The following is a 14,320-nucleotide window of genomic DNA, read 5'->3' as shown; positions in this document are numbered from 1 at the left end:
ATGCAAAATACGATTATCTATAAATGCATATCACGGACGACCAAATAGACGTCCTAATTTTTTTGGAAAAAAATATTTATGAAAATGAAAAATAAAGAATTATAACGATTATAAAAAAATATTTATGAAAATGAAAAATAAAGAATTATAACGATTATTCAGGGGGCGGTGGCGCCAAGAACGGCATAATTATTGAAGGTTCTGAGACCAGTCACCCCCGGACAGGACCCCCACCCTCAGGAATCCGGGGTCACCTAATTGTCACAAGTCCTAGTTTAGGCGCCCTGCGCCTTGTTAATGTCCCTATATAATATGATGATATAGTTATTATAACGATTATTCAGGGGGCCGTGGCGCCAAGAACGGCATAATTATTGAAGGTTCTGAGACCGGTCACCCCCGGGCAGGACCCCCACCCTCAGGAATCCGGGGTCACCTAATTGTCACAAGTCCTAGTTTAGGCGCCCTGCGCCTTGTTTATGTCCCTATATAATATGATAATATAGTTATTATAACGATTATTCAGGGGGCCGTGGCGCCAAGAACGGCATAATTATTGAAGGTTCTGAGACCGGTCACCCCCGGGCAGGACCCCCACCCTCAGGAATCCGGGGTCACCTAATTGTCACAAGTCCTAGTTTAGGCGCCCTGCGCCTTGTTTATGTCCCTATATAATATGATAATATAGTTATTATAACGATTATTCAGGGGGCCGTGGCGCCAAGAACGGCATAATTATTGAAGGTTCTGAGACCGGTCACCCCCGGGCAGGACCCCCACCCTCAGGAATCCGGGGTCACCTAATTGTCAAAAGTCCTAGTTTAGGCGCCCTGCGCCTTGTTTATGTCCCTATATAATATGATGATATAGTTATTATAACGATTATTCAGGGGGCCGTGGCGCCAAGAACGGCATAATTATTGAAGGTTCTGAGACCAGTCACCCCCGGACAGGACCCCCACCCTCAGGAATCCGGGGTCACCTAATTGTCACAAGTCCTAGTTTAGGCGCCCTGCGCCTTGTTTATGTCCCTATATAATATGATAATATAGTTATTATAACGATTATTCAGGGGGCCGTGGCGCCAAGAACGGCATAATTATTGAAGGTTCTGAGACCGGTCACCCCCGGGCAGGACCCCCACCCTCAGGAATCCGGGGTCACCTAATTGTCACAAGTCCTAGTTTAGGCGCCCTGCGCCTTGTTTATGTCCCTATATAATATGATAATATAGTTATTATAACGATTATTCAGGGGGCCGTGGCGCCAAGAACGGCATAATTATTGAAGGTTCTGAGACCGGTCACCCCCGGGCAGGACCCCCACCCTCAGGAATCCGGGGTCACCTAATTGTCACAAGTCCTAGTTTAGGCGCCCTGCGCCTTGTTTATGTCCCTATATAATATGATAATATAGTTATTATAACGATTATTCAGGGGGCCGTGGCGCCAAGAACGGCATAATTATTGAAGGTTCTGAGACCGGTCACCCCCGGGCAGGACCCCCACCCTCAGGAATCCGGGGTCACCTAATTGTCACAAGTCCTAGTTTAGGCGCCCTGCGCCTTGTTTATGTCCCTATATAATATGATGATATAGTTATTATAACGATTATTCAGGGGGCCGTGGCGCCAAGAACGGCATAATTATTGAAGGTTCTGAGACCGGTCACCCCCGGGCAGGACCCCCACCCTCAGGAATCCGGGGTCACCTAATTGTCACAAGTCCTAGTTTAGGCGCCCTGCGCCTTGTTTATGTCCCTATATAATATGATAATATAGTTATTATAACGATTATTCAGGGGGCCGTGGCGCCAAGAACTGCATAATTATTGAAGGTTCTGAGACCGGTCACCCCCGGGCAGGACCCCCACCCTCAGGAATCCGGGGTCACCTAATTGTCACAAGTCCTAGTTTAGGCGCCCTGCGCCTTGTTTATGTCCCTATATAATATGATAATATAGTTATTATAACGATTATTCAGGGGGCCGTGGCGCCAAGAACGGCATAATTATTGAAGGTTCTGAGACCGGTCACCCCCGGGCAGGACCCCCACCCTCAGGAATCCGGGGTCACCTAATTGTCACAAGTCCTAGTTTAGGCGCCCTGCGCCTTGTTTATGTCCCTATATAATATGATAATATAGTTATTATAACGATTATTCAGGGGGCCGTGGCGCCAAGAACGGCATAATTATTGAAGGTTCTGAGACCGGTCACCCCCGGGCAGGACCCCCACCCTCAGGAATCCGGGGTCACCTAATTGTCACAAGTCCTAGTTTAGGCGCCTTGCGCCTATTTACCGAGGGATATTTTCCCGTCGGGATCGAAAAACTAGTCGATAAGCATATTTAGAACGGAGTTAGTGCGTTGAAGTTAGTGCGTGCTAGCTTGACTTTACTCATCAACTTTTGACTGAATTATAAGACGTGATCGATCACTGTAATATTGTTACTGAGCGTTTTGATATGAAATATGTCTCCAAGTAAAATAGGACTGCTGGCTGCTTTGTTTGATTTGATTTTAAAGTCGAATCCATTGCCATTGTTTGGTTTGTATTGATTCTCTGCCATAGTGAGAACTTACCTGTCTGTCTTCTGAGTCGCTTTTACACTCAGCTAGTAAATAGGGGCCTATTGATTCTTTGAATAAGTTTTATTCTTTATATATCTAAAATATGGAATGACTAACATTGTTTTTTTGATTTAAAAATTTGATATTTTATTATCTATGTGATATAAGAGTGTATACATTTTTTTCAGTCTCTCTCTCTCTCTCTCTCTCTCTCTCTCTCTCTCTCTCTCTCTCTCTCTCTAGCTGCTTAATTGTTTGTAGTAAGCTTGTTGATTTAAAAAATGAACTGATGAATATATGTAATGTATTTTTACAGATTGTCCATCAGAATGGATTGAGCATAATTCACAGTGCTACAAATTTGTATTTCATCCACATGAAACATATACTAAAGCTCAAGTTTTTTGTAAGGTAAATGTGCTTGAATGTACAATAATAAATTTATCATGCACAACTGATGAAGAACTTTGCTTACAATGATGATTATGGTGTATTTACCCTGTTCTGTATTCAATGCTATATACATGTAAGATGAGCTTTTCAAATTTCCAGACAGAATATGTGTATATTCAAGCTTTCATGCTATTATTTAAATTGAAGATAGAGATTACATGTAAGTAATATTGAACAAATTTTAAAGTTATTGCTAATTTTATTTAACAGATCCAAAATATTTAAGAAATAAAAATTTTTCAGAACATATAATATTTATTATATTGTATATAATTACAATTGGGAAGTTTGAGTTTGAATTTTATATACCGGTAACATTATGTTCTTTTTAAGGAGAATGGAGGAGAAGTTCTTGGAGTAGAAAGTCAGACAGAACACTCATTTGTTAGAAACTGGTTGCTCAATTTTGACATCGAAAGGCAAGTGGCTAGCTACAGGGACCAGACATTACTATACTAATTAATTTGTTGTGTTTGTGTGTGAATTCACGGGGCATTTAGACATCAACATTGTAGGTTAGTTTCCAACGATCTAATAAATTTAAACATTTTGTATATTTACATGCTAGACTTATTGTCTTAAGCTTATAATAAACAGTTTTATTTAGAGAATAAAAAAGATGAAAGACTTAAAAAAATCCCTTTACCTTGACTTTCCTCTAGCTTGCATTTATTTTTAAAACAAGTATCAAACTTTAAGTATTGTACAGTTCAATGTTGAAAAAATGAAATTGTTGATCTAATTAATATTATTATTGGAATTGCAGGAACAATTGGTATACAAGTGGAGTTGTTCCCCTTGAACAAGACAATTTCCTCGCCCTAGACAACCTTAGCAAACCATTAAGTGGACTTATACGGTGGTCTAAATTCTCCAAACTGAACAACTCTGGATTTCATGTAGTTTACCAGTACAACGGTACGCTTATTTTTGATTGCTGTACATTTTGATTTAGGATAGTTGTGTGAATTTGTTTCCTTAAAGTTTAATATTTTTAAATGACTAATTTGGAATTGGAATTATTCTATAGTAGAGGATGTGCACCCCAGTTTAAAAAGAATATCATTGTGGGAGAGAGAGAGAGAGAGAGAGAAGAGAGAGAAGAGTTATTCTTTAAAAAAGCTTAAGGCAACATAAAATTAATTTTTAGATTCTCATTCCCGCCCGCCCCTCTGAAAATGGCCCGCCCAGCCCATGGAAAAAAAAAACAGAAAGAAAATTTGGGCTCTTATACAAAAAAATCATAAGGATACAAATGTCTTCATGCATTAACAGTTAAGTCGAAATAAAATGGAATTAAAAGACTACAAGTGGGTTTGTGTACTCAAAGAATGTGGGCGCTTAAGATGTAGATTCGGCAGGAATCTGGGCGCACAAGGAGAGTGAAAATTTCATCAATTGATTTTGAATATTTTTCGAATTATAACCGTTATCTGGTTTCTGTTGGATGTGGAATGAGTGGAAAAATATTTGAAATGCAAAAGGTTTTATTATAATATGGGTCTAAATAAAGCAACACGATGCAATTCATGCAAAATCCTACTTATTTACAACTGTTTTTAAATGATTTTGTTGTCTCTGGGTCTTCTCTCCACAAATTTGAAACGTGTAAAGGTAACATATTTCAACATTAAAAATGTCGCTTTTTAAAAAAAGATGGAGACATGACCGAGAGATGACTGATTATGTACTTTTTCAAATTATTTTTTGAAGGATAAAAAACAAAGTCCATTGATATGACAGTGTTGTTTCAAACAGTTCTTTATAGAGCATATATTGACAAGTCTCCGTGGCTCAGTGGTTTAGTCCTGGATTTAGTGAATACATACATTCAGTGTTTTGGGTTCAAATCCAACTGGTGGTATTTTTAAAAAAAAATTAAACTATTTTGTTTTAAATGTTTGATATTATAACATGATGTTGAATTATAATATACCGGTATATTTTAATTTGTTTTTATTGATTTCTAGATCTGCTGTATGAACACTATAAAAAAATTCTGTTCTTATTACTAGTTTTTTAGGATATACACAATATAACTTCATTAAAATATGTTTTCATTAACATTTCCAACTAGTTATCGGTTTACCTCTCATTGCCAATTTTTGAAAGCTTTGTGGGTTTTTTAATAACTGGAATAGCCATGTACTTCGACTCTCAACATAATATATTTTTGTTGAAACCTGTACATAGCCTTTCGAGGTTATAGACATTTAAATCTTAATTGATTCGTGTCGAGGATTCCTGCAAACTTACAATCTTGTGCGCTCACTTTCTTAGCATTTATAACTTAAAAGAATAGAGCAGTTGTTATTTCTAGAAAATAAAATCCGCCCACCCACCCCATATTATTTTTGCAAATCAGGATGAGAATCTAAATATTAATTTTATATGGCCTAATGCAGTTTGAGATTCTATGCTTTGAATTAGTACGCATGAAATAACATTTACATATAAACCCTGCCTTTAACAGATTTACAGTCATATATAAAGGGATCATTGCTGCAGTATTTTCATTTTATATCATTTCAGGTCTGACACAGGCCAGACTGTATAACTGTAGTGTATCAAATTCATGTAACAGCGTAATTGCATGTTAAGCTAACCTTATGTTTGTTTTGTTCTAATGTTAGAGGGACAATACAGTTTGACAAAAGGAGATGGCAGTAAGAAATATAGCTACACCTGTGAAACAGCCAAAAGTGAAGCCTTTAGAATCATACAAGATGACAGGGACTTTAGTAAGATCAATTTTAATTTGAATTATCTTCTAATAGTCTCTTTTATAAGGTCTATCATTTGTCATATGGCTTCCTCATGAGCATTCTGGACTATTTTACCGTATGTGACTCAGATATGAATGATTATTAAAAACGAAAAATCATGTCGTAGAATATGTTGATATTCACTCAACTGAATATTTTGTTGTAGCGTACGGGACGAACTATCCTGACGAGAAATCAGCACCCAGGGGCCCCAAGTTTTACCTGTACCCTACTGACACAGAAATCCTTGGATCCACCTCTGAGGTTTATCTGGAGTGTGCAGCCACTGGGCTCACTCAGCCCACATACCAGTGGACTGTAACCAGTGAGGATGGGCAGACCCGGCCCATAGTGGGCCCTCGATACATAGTGACCAACGGCAGAGTCAGCATCAGCAATCCTCAAGTGGCGTTAGACGGGGGAAGTTATCAGTGCAGTGCTAAGAATGAATTTGGAGTTGTTCTGACTCCACCTGTTGTGTTATCTTTTGCAGGTATTGATTGATGAGTCCCCCCTCTCTCCCTCTCTGTCTGTCTGTCTGTGTCCGTCTGTCTGTCTGTCTCTCTCTTATCCATCTATTCAATCAGTAAGAATTGAATGCTCCAATTAAAGAAAGTTGTATGTGCTTTCACTGCCTCACTGTAGATTTAGGAGAATTTTCCAATGTTGATACGGCCCCCATTCGTCCGTTGGAATACCAGGGTACAGTGATCCAGTGTCCAAAGATTTCCTCAACATCCAGTCTGTGTAAGTAGGGATAAATTAAATATAGAGTGCAATACTAACTAAAGGTAAAATAGTCAATCTTACTTACTTAATTAAAAACATCTAAATTTTTATTAATTTTTTTTTAAAGGGGGGGGGGTGAGTTTCTACAAAATATTGTTCAGTGCACCAAGAAAACATCTACATTATTGTACATAGGGTAACAACTACGCACATTAGCTCTATATTTATGATTAGGATAAACATTACAACATCTCATAACAAGCTATATTGAATGACTGAACTAAAAAAATAGATTATATACATAACAGCGATATTGATAGGTTGTATGGGAAACAGTTTAGAAGCTGTTATCTGGGCTGGGTTTTTAGCTCACCTGAGCTGAAAGCTCAAGTGAGCTTTTCTGATCACTTTTTGTCCGTCGTCCGTCCGTCCGTCCGTCTGTCCGTCCGTCTGTCCGTCTGTCCGTCTGTAAACTTTTTACATTTTGAACTTCTTCTCTAAAACCGCTTATCCAATTTCAACCAAATTTGGCACAAAGCATCCTTATGGGAGGGCGAATATAAATTGCAGAAATAAAAGTCCGATCTGTTTTCAAAGCGGAGAAAACCTTGAAAATGTAGAAAAAGGGGGGTGCATTTTTAAAAATCTTCTTCTCAAGAACTACTGATTCCAATTCAACGTAGTTTAGCATAAATTATCCTTATGGGAAGGAAAATATAAATTGCAAAAATTAAGGTCTAATTCTGTTTCAAATCTGAGTTATTACGAAAATAATAATAAAGGAAAGCCGTGTTTCAATCAGTTTAATAGCCTCGGATTCGGCATCCGGTAAAATGGGTAGACAAGACTTGGCCTGGGCAAAACAAAAGATAAGCAGTTATTAATCTGCCAATCTCATTAAAATTTCAGGATAATTGATGGACCAGTATATTTGTATTTGCTGTAATTATTGCTGCAAAATAATGCGTATTTGGAATTGACGATTGCCGATCTGCCCCGGCTTTTATTTTGCCACGGCTCGGTTTTGCTTACCCATTTTACCAAGACTCGTATTCCATACTTCTAAAACGAGGTTCTTTGTTGAAAGCAGCCATGACATTATACGAAAAAGGGTCGATCTGACTATGATGAATTTGCTTGTTGTGCAACAGTTCGCGTATGAAGGGAAATTTTTTAAACATGAAAAATATATTGGTGCCGATTTTGTGAAGTAAATTGAGGCTAAATATTTCAATGCGTTGACAGTTTTCACACATGACGTTGATGTTAGCTTGTTCTGATTTTCGTTTCGTTTTCATTATTTATGCTTTGTAACCTGGAAACTGTCGTCTGTATTTCGTGATTTTTACGTATCAAATCAAACAGGGACTTCGGTAAATCAAACAGTTACGTTAACTGTTTACCTGCGCAAATTAAGCAAAATCTGATGTAGGAGTACTGAAATACAATTCATTCTATCGGTAATTCGGCATTATTTTTTGCGTAATGGTAGATTAATGCAATAGGTTTTTGTTGAGATGCTCGGCATTTTCTCTAGTTTATTCAGTTTAAATAGAGTTTGATATCGCTTACGGAAATATGTAGGTATATACATGACGTATATATATGATTCATTTCGAAAAAATAAATTGTGTTCTTTATTTGTTATACATGTAGTGCATGTTTCTTGTGTTTAATTGTTAACAATTTCTATTTACTAACCATTTTTGAGTGTTTGCTTCGAATTATAAGCAAGATACAGAGATTTGTTAACAATTCTATGTTTGTACACAGATCTTAAAAGCTAAAGATTAAATCAAAGTACTGATAGTACTGAAAAGCGCTAACCCAGCTTCTGTATGTATATAACAGATATATGTATATAGCATTTCAGCTTCTGTATACGCACTATATTTCCTCATCACTGCATGACAGTCCCTGCAATGATGTATGTAAGCCCCGTACATTAATTTCACAATAACCCGTAAATTAGATTCACAATAGCCCGTGCAGTTATGTGCATAAACCCCTGAAACTGGTTCCCTAACCAGTTTAAATGATGTATACTTTTGCTTAGAGGGGGCGGTTATTCGATGCACCGGAAGTTGAAGTCTAACGACAATAAAGGGCTGAGCTATGCTTAGCGCTTTAAAAAGTAAAAAAATTGTCAATATTTATTACGAAAATTTTCAAAATCTGTTCTTCCAGAAACCAACTTATTGAATTGTAAACTTAACCTTTTTAGCTCACCTGAGAATGGGGCCACAATGGGGGGTCGAAGTTTAACAAATGAATAGAGTAAATCTTTAGAAATCCTCTTCTCAGAAACTAATTGGCCAGGAAAGCTGAAACTTGTGTGGAAGCATCCTCAGGTAGTGTAGATTCAAAGATGTGAAAATCATGACCCCTGGGGATAGGGTTGGGCCACAATGGAGGGTCGAAGTTTAACATATGAATATAAAAAGTAAATCTTTAAAAATCTTCTTCTCAGAAACTAATTGGCCAGGAAAGCTGACACTTGTGTGGATGCATCCTTATGTAGTGAAGATTCAAATTTGTGAAAATCATGACCCCCGGGGGTAGGTTTGGGCCACAATGGGAGATCGACGTTTTACATAGGAATATACACAGTTAATCTTTAAAAATCTTCTTCTCAGAAACTAATCAGCCAGGAAAGCTGACACTTGTGTGGATGCATCCTCAGGTAGTGTAAATTCAAAGTTGTAAAAATCATGACCCCCGGGGTAGGGTTGGGCCACAATGGGGGATCGAAGTTTAACATAGGAATATATACAGTAAATCTTTAAAAATCTTCTTCTCAGTAACTAATTCGAAGGCAAAGCTGGAACTTGTGTGGAAGCATCCTCAGGTAGTGAAGATTCAAAGTTGTGAAAATCATGACCCCTGGGGGTAGGTTGGGGCCACAATGGGGGATTGAAGTTAAACATATGATTATATACAGTAAATCTTAAAAATCTTCTTCTCAGAAACTAATTAGCCAGGAAAGCTAAAACATGTGTGGAAGCATCCTCAGTTAGTGTAGATTCAAATTTGTGAAAAGCATGACCCCTGGGGGTAGGTTTGGGCCACAATGGGAGGTCGATGTTTTACATAGGAATAAACAGAATCATCTTTAAAAATCTTCTTCTCAGAAACTAATCAGCTAGGAAAGCTGGAACTTGTGTGAAAGCATCCTCAGGTAGTGTAGATTCAAAGTTGTGAAAATAATGATCCCCAAGGGTAGGGTGGGGCCACAATGGGGGAGGGGGGTCAAAGTTTAACAAAGGAATTTATAGGGTAAATCTTTAAAAATCTTCTCAGAAACTAATCAGCCAGATGATTCTTTATAATTGTTAAGACTTTGGCCCCAGGACAATTCTTTGGCCTCACGAGAAGGTTGAGAGTTTACTGTACGTTTACATCCCATATATAAACTATTGTTAGGGATCTTTTTGAGAACTGCAATACTCAACACATGATATGACCATAAAATCATCCTGTTAGAAAAGGGACTAATGATTATAAACATAAGAATATCCAGGGGAAAATGGATTTTATTTATACAGGATTTACATGAATTATTGTATATTGTCCAGATAGTTTGTATTATTACTCCATTGAGCTGATTTTATCATACCTATTGTTCCTCAGGTGAGCGATGTGGCCTATGGGCCTCTTGTTTTTGACAGGTTCTAAATACAAATGCTGCTAAGTGAACCAATTGTTTAAGATTTTTCAACTTGAAATAAGCTTGTTGGAATTGAGAAAAGTTTTACTTTCATTATCCTGTAACAATTGCTCAGATGATCTTTTGATTGCATAATTTATCAATGATATATAATTTGTAAGATTTTAACATGCACCATTTTGTATTGGCAGCCATCAGCTATAACTGGATCAAGGACCAAACCACGCCCATTAACTCCCGACTGACACCGTATCTCTTTATTTCTGGAGACGGCCAGCTTTATTTCTCGGAGGTGACGCGAGGCGATAATGGCATGTACTTCTGCATGGCGACACTGACGTATCCGACAGACTGTGACAACTACGCAGGATCGTTTCAGTCTCCCAGTCGAATCAGTACGGGAATACCCTTACAAGTGCAGGGAACTCGTAAGTTGAACAGGCGCAAGGCCAAAAGCAAAATACCATTACAAGTGCAGGCAGCTTGTAAGAATGATCATAAGGCCCAAGTAAAAAAATTGTAGTTTCTCTAGCCAAAAATTTTAAAGAAATACATTTTGAAGGAAGATAATTTAATTTTATTGCATGATATACAAAGGGGGCAACTCTTTTTTCAAATTTAAGATTAAGAATTTGAGATAGTCTCCCTTTTCATGTGGCAATAAAATTAACCAGTGGGGTAGCTTTTGACCTGACGCCATGGAGCCAGAGAAACAATACATTTTACAATAACTTAACATTATTCATGTAAAAGAAAAAAAACTGACAGCTTATTTAATATCATTGGTACCTTATTTCCACACAGCATCAGGAATATTGAATGTTCAGATTCCTGACAGTTTCATTCAAGTGTTTCCACGGCAACCAGTGGTGGGAGTTGATGTCAGATTGGAATGTTTTGCTTATGGAAGGTTAGTTCATTTAACTATAAAACTGGATTCGTAGAAAAACAGCCAATGATATACAATTTCAGTCTTCACGACAAAATTTTTTCAGCACATGCCCTTCGGGCATGTAGACCCATCATTTTAACCCAGCCCATTCAAATTTTTACATGCCCAACCCGTAATTGTTATATTTACCGGTACATGTACATCTTGTAATTTAGCAAACATATATACAGTAGGTTTAACTAAACACTTCAATGATTACGATTGAAGCTTATTTGACAAGTCGTACCAAGAATGTAGACTGCACAAAGCAAGTTATGCGAATAACTTTGGTACGATGGAAGAAAAGGCAAGTAAACATATTGTACATTGACAGAAAATTTACACATGCCCTCTGGGCATGTAATTTGGCAATTTTTACATGCCCGCCTGCAAATTTACCAGACCCCGGGCATCGGACTCCCGGGTTATTTCAAAGACTGCAATTTTAATGTTCTGTTGTTTAAAGTTCTGTTAAAATCTCCTGTTAAAAACTCCAGTCATTTCACTTCATTGAGAGAATGAAACCTACTTTACAAATGTTGATTTTACCTTCCCATTATTATTCACAAAAGCCATATTTGTTCAATTTAGATTAGGCTTTCTTTTTAAACCTAAATTGGCAGCAGGATTTTAAGATTCCCAAGGATATAGTTTTGATCCAAATTTTTAAAAACATTTTTTGGACAGTGATCCTTTTAGTCTGTCTTGTTTATAATGGTTACAGACCCTGAAACGTGCTATTACACCAGTTGCATGGTTCAGTTTGGTACGCTTTGTGAACAGTGCGATTTGTTTTGTGAATGATATGGTTAGTTTTTTAACGTTACCATTCGCTTTATGAACAGTACGGTTTGTTTTTTGCAGGGAGCAGCACAGTTCCTTTTAGAGTTGTAGTAGCACGTTTGAGGGTCTGTTATGATATCATAATTTAATCAAATTTTTGTGAACTTGTTTTTGCTTGTCAGTGGACCTCTAGTGTACCAGTGGTTTCTCCCGACCCTTAGAGATCCAGGGACCAGGGTCAGGTTTACAGACAGTGACCGGGTGTTGACCATCGTGGGGGTCACTCTTCAGGATGCCGGGGTGTTCACCTGTGTGTGCTCAAGTCGACGGTCAGGAACTAGGGACCAGAAAACCTTCCATCTCGCCATTGAGGGTCAGTAGTCAATGTATAATCGTATAGTGTCAGTAGTTAATGTGAAACCATAGGGTGTCAGTAGCCTATGTTATGTTTGACTGTAGAGTGTCAGAAGTCAATGTAATGTTTCACTGTATAGGGTCTGTAGTCATTGAAATGTTTCACTGTAGAGTCTGAGTAGTCAATGTAATGTTTCACTGTAAAGTGTCAGTAGTCTATGTAATGTTTCACTGTAGAGTCTGTGTAGTCAATGTAATGTTTCTCTGTAGAGTGTCAGTAGTCAATGTAATGTTTCACTGTATAGGGTCTGTAGTCATTGTAATGTTTCACTGTAGAGTCTGAGTATTCAATGTAATGTTTCAGTGTAGAGTCTGTGTAGTCAATGTAATATTTCACTGTAGAGGGTCTGTAGTTAATGTAATTTTTCACTGTAGAGTCTCAGTAGTCAATGTAATGTTTCACTTTAGAGGGTCTGTAGTCAATGTAATGTTTCACTGTAGAAGGTCTGTAGTCAATTTGATGTTTCACTGTAGAGTCTCAGTAGTCAATGTAATGTTTCACTGTAGAGTCTCAGTAGTCAATGTAATGTTTCACTGTAGAGGGTCTGTAGTCAATTTGATGTTTCACTGTAGAGTGTCAGTAGTCAATGTAATGTTTCACTGTAGAGGGTCTGTAGTCAATTTGATGTTTCACTGTAGAGTCTCAGTAGTCAATGTAATGTTTCACTGTAGAGGGTCTGTAGACAATGTAATGTTTCACTGTAGAGTGTCAGAAGTCAATGTAATGTTTCTCTGTAGAGTCTCAGTAGTCAATGTAATGTTTCACTGTAGAGAGTCTGTAGTCTATGTAATGTTTTACTGTAGAGGGTCTGTAGTCAATGTAATGTTTCACTGTAGAGAGTCAGTAGTCTATTTAATGTTTCACTGTAGTGTCAGGAGGCAATTTACTGTGGAATCATTTAAATTGTGGAAGCCAATTTTCGTGGATAGTTGTTTTTTTTTACTTATTCGTGGAGATTTAATTTCGTGGGTGCGTCAGTTTTCACTTTTAGTTAGAAAGAATACTCTTTCTAAATTTTTTTCATTGAGGATGTAAATTCGTGGGGAAGGGCTACCTACGAATACCACCAAAATTGAGCCACCACGAATTCTAATGATTCAAAAGTAATATATAACCATAGAGGGTCAGTAGTCAATATAATATATAACCATGGAGTATCAGTAGTCAATGTGATGTTCACTGTAGATTGTCAGTAGTCAATATAATATATAACCATGGAGTATCAGTAGTCAATGTGATGTTTCACTGTAGAAAGTCAGTAGTCAATGTAATATATAACCTTAGAGTGTCAGTAGTCAATGTGATGTTTCACTGTAGATTGTAAGTAGTCAATGTAATATATAACCTTAGAGTGTCGGTAGTCAGTGTGATGTTTCACTGTTGATAGTCAGTAGTCAATGTAATATATAACCTTAGAGTGTCAGTAGTCAATGTGATGTTTCACTGTAGATTTGCAGTAGTCTATGTAAAATATAACCTTAGAGTGTCAGTAGTCAATGTGATGTTTCACTGTAGATAGTCAGTAGTCAATGTAATATATAACCTTAGATTGTCAAAACAAAGTAATGTTTCGCTGTAGAGTGTCAGGAGGCAATTAATTATATAACCATAGAGTGTCAGTAGTCAATGTAATGTTTCACTGTAGAGGATCATTAGTCAATGTATAACCATAGAGGGTCAGTAGTCATTGTATAACCATAGAGGGTCAGGAGTCAATGTATAACCATAGAGGGTCAGTAATCAATGTATAACCATAGAGTGTATAAACATAGAGGGTCAGTAGTCAATGTATAACCATAGAGGGTCAGTAGTCAATGTATAACCATGAGGGTCAGTAGTCAATGTATAACCATAAAGGGTCAGTAGTCAATGTATAACCATAGAGTGTCAGTAGTCAATATATAACCATAGAGTGTCAGTAGTCAGTGTATAACCATAGAGGGTCAGTAGTCAGTGTATTACTATAGAGGATCAGTAGTCAATGTATAATCATAGAGGGTCAGTAG

At 37.5% G+C, this 14,320-nt stretch overlaps 2 protein-coding genes across 3 annotated transcripts in view; one reads left to right on the top strand and one right to left on the bottom strand.

Annotated features, from left to right (window-relative positions):
- Positions 1-14,320, bottom strand: part of LOC128158201 (uncharacterized) — a 154,158-nt gene that overhangs the window by 6,658 nt on the left and 133,180 nt on the right. The window lies entirely within an intron of this gene.
- LOC128158185 (contactin-like) overlaps positions 2,396-14,320 on the top strand; it is a 31,158-nt gene continuing 19,233 nt past the window's right edge. The window contains exons 1-10 of one of the 2 annotated variants that reach the window (XM_052820937.1): positions 2,396-2,548; positions 2,888-2,982; positions 3,358-3,443; positions 3,791-3,942; positions 5,658-5,765; positions 5,956-6,282; positions 6,435-6,536; positions 10,377-10,613; positions 10,990-11,095; positions 12,082-12,272. In XM_052820937.1, coding sequence (XP_052676897.1) covers positions 2,473-2,548; positions 2,888-2,982; positions 3,358-3,443; positions 3,791-3,942; positions 5,658-5,765; positions 5,956-6,282; positions 6,435-6,536; positions 10,377-10,613; positions 10,990-11,095; positions 12,082-12,272 — 1,480 coding nt within the window. In that variant the 5' untranslated portion in view covers positions 2,396-2,472. Of the gene's footprint in view, positions 2,549-2,887; positions 2,983-3,357; positions 3,444-3,790; positions 3,943-4,217; positions 4,299-5,657; positions 5,766-5,955; positions 6,283-6,434; positions 6,537-10,376; positions 10,614-10,989; positions 11,096-12,081; positions 12,273-14,320 lie in introns of those variants that run through there. The other variant, XM_052820936.1, reaches the window with a different exon arrangement.

The sequence above is a fragment of the Crassostrea angulata genome, chromosome 8, assembly GCF_025612915.1.
Source record: "Crassostrea angulata isolate pt1a10 chromosome 8, ASM2561291v2, whole genome shotgun sequence".
Classification (NCBI taxonomy): Eukaryota; Metazoa; Mollusca; class Bivalvia; order Ostreida; family Ostreidae; genus Magallana; species Magallana angulata.
The sequence above is the reverse complement of the archived record's forward strand: the minus strand, read 5'-3'. Positions and strand labels throughout refer to the sequence as shown.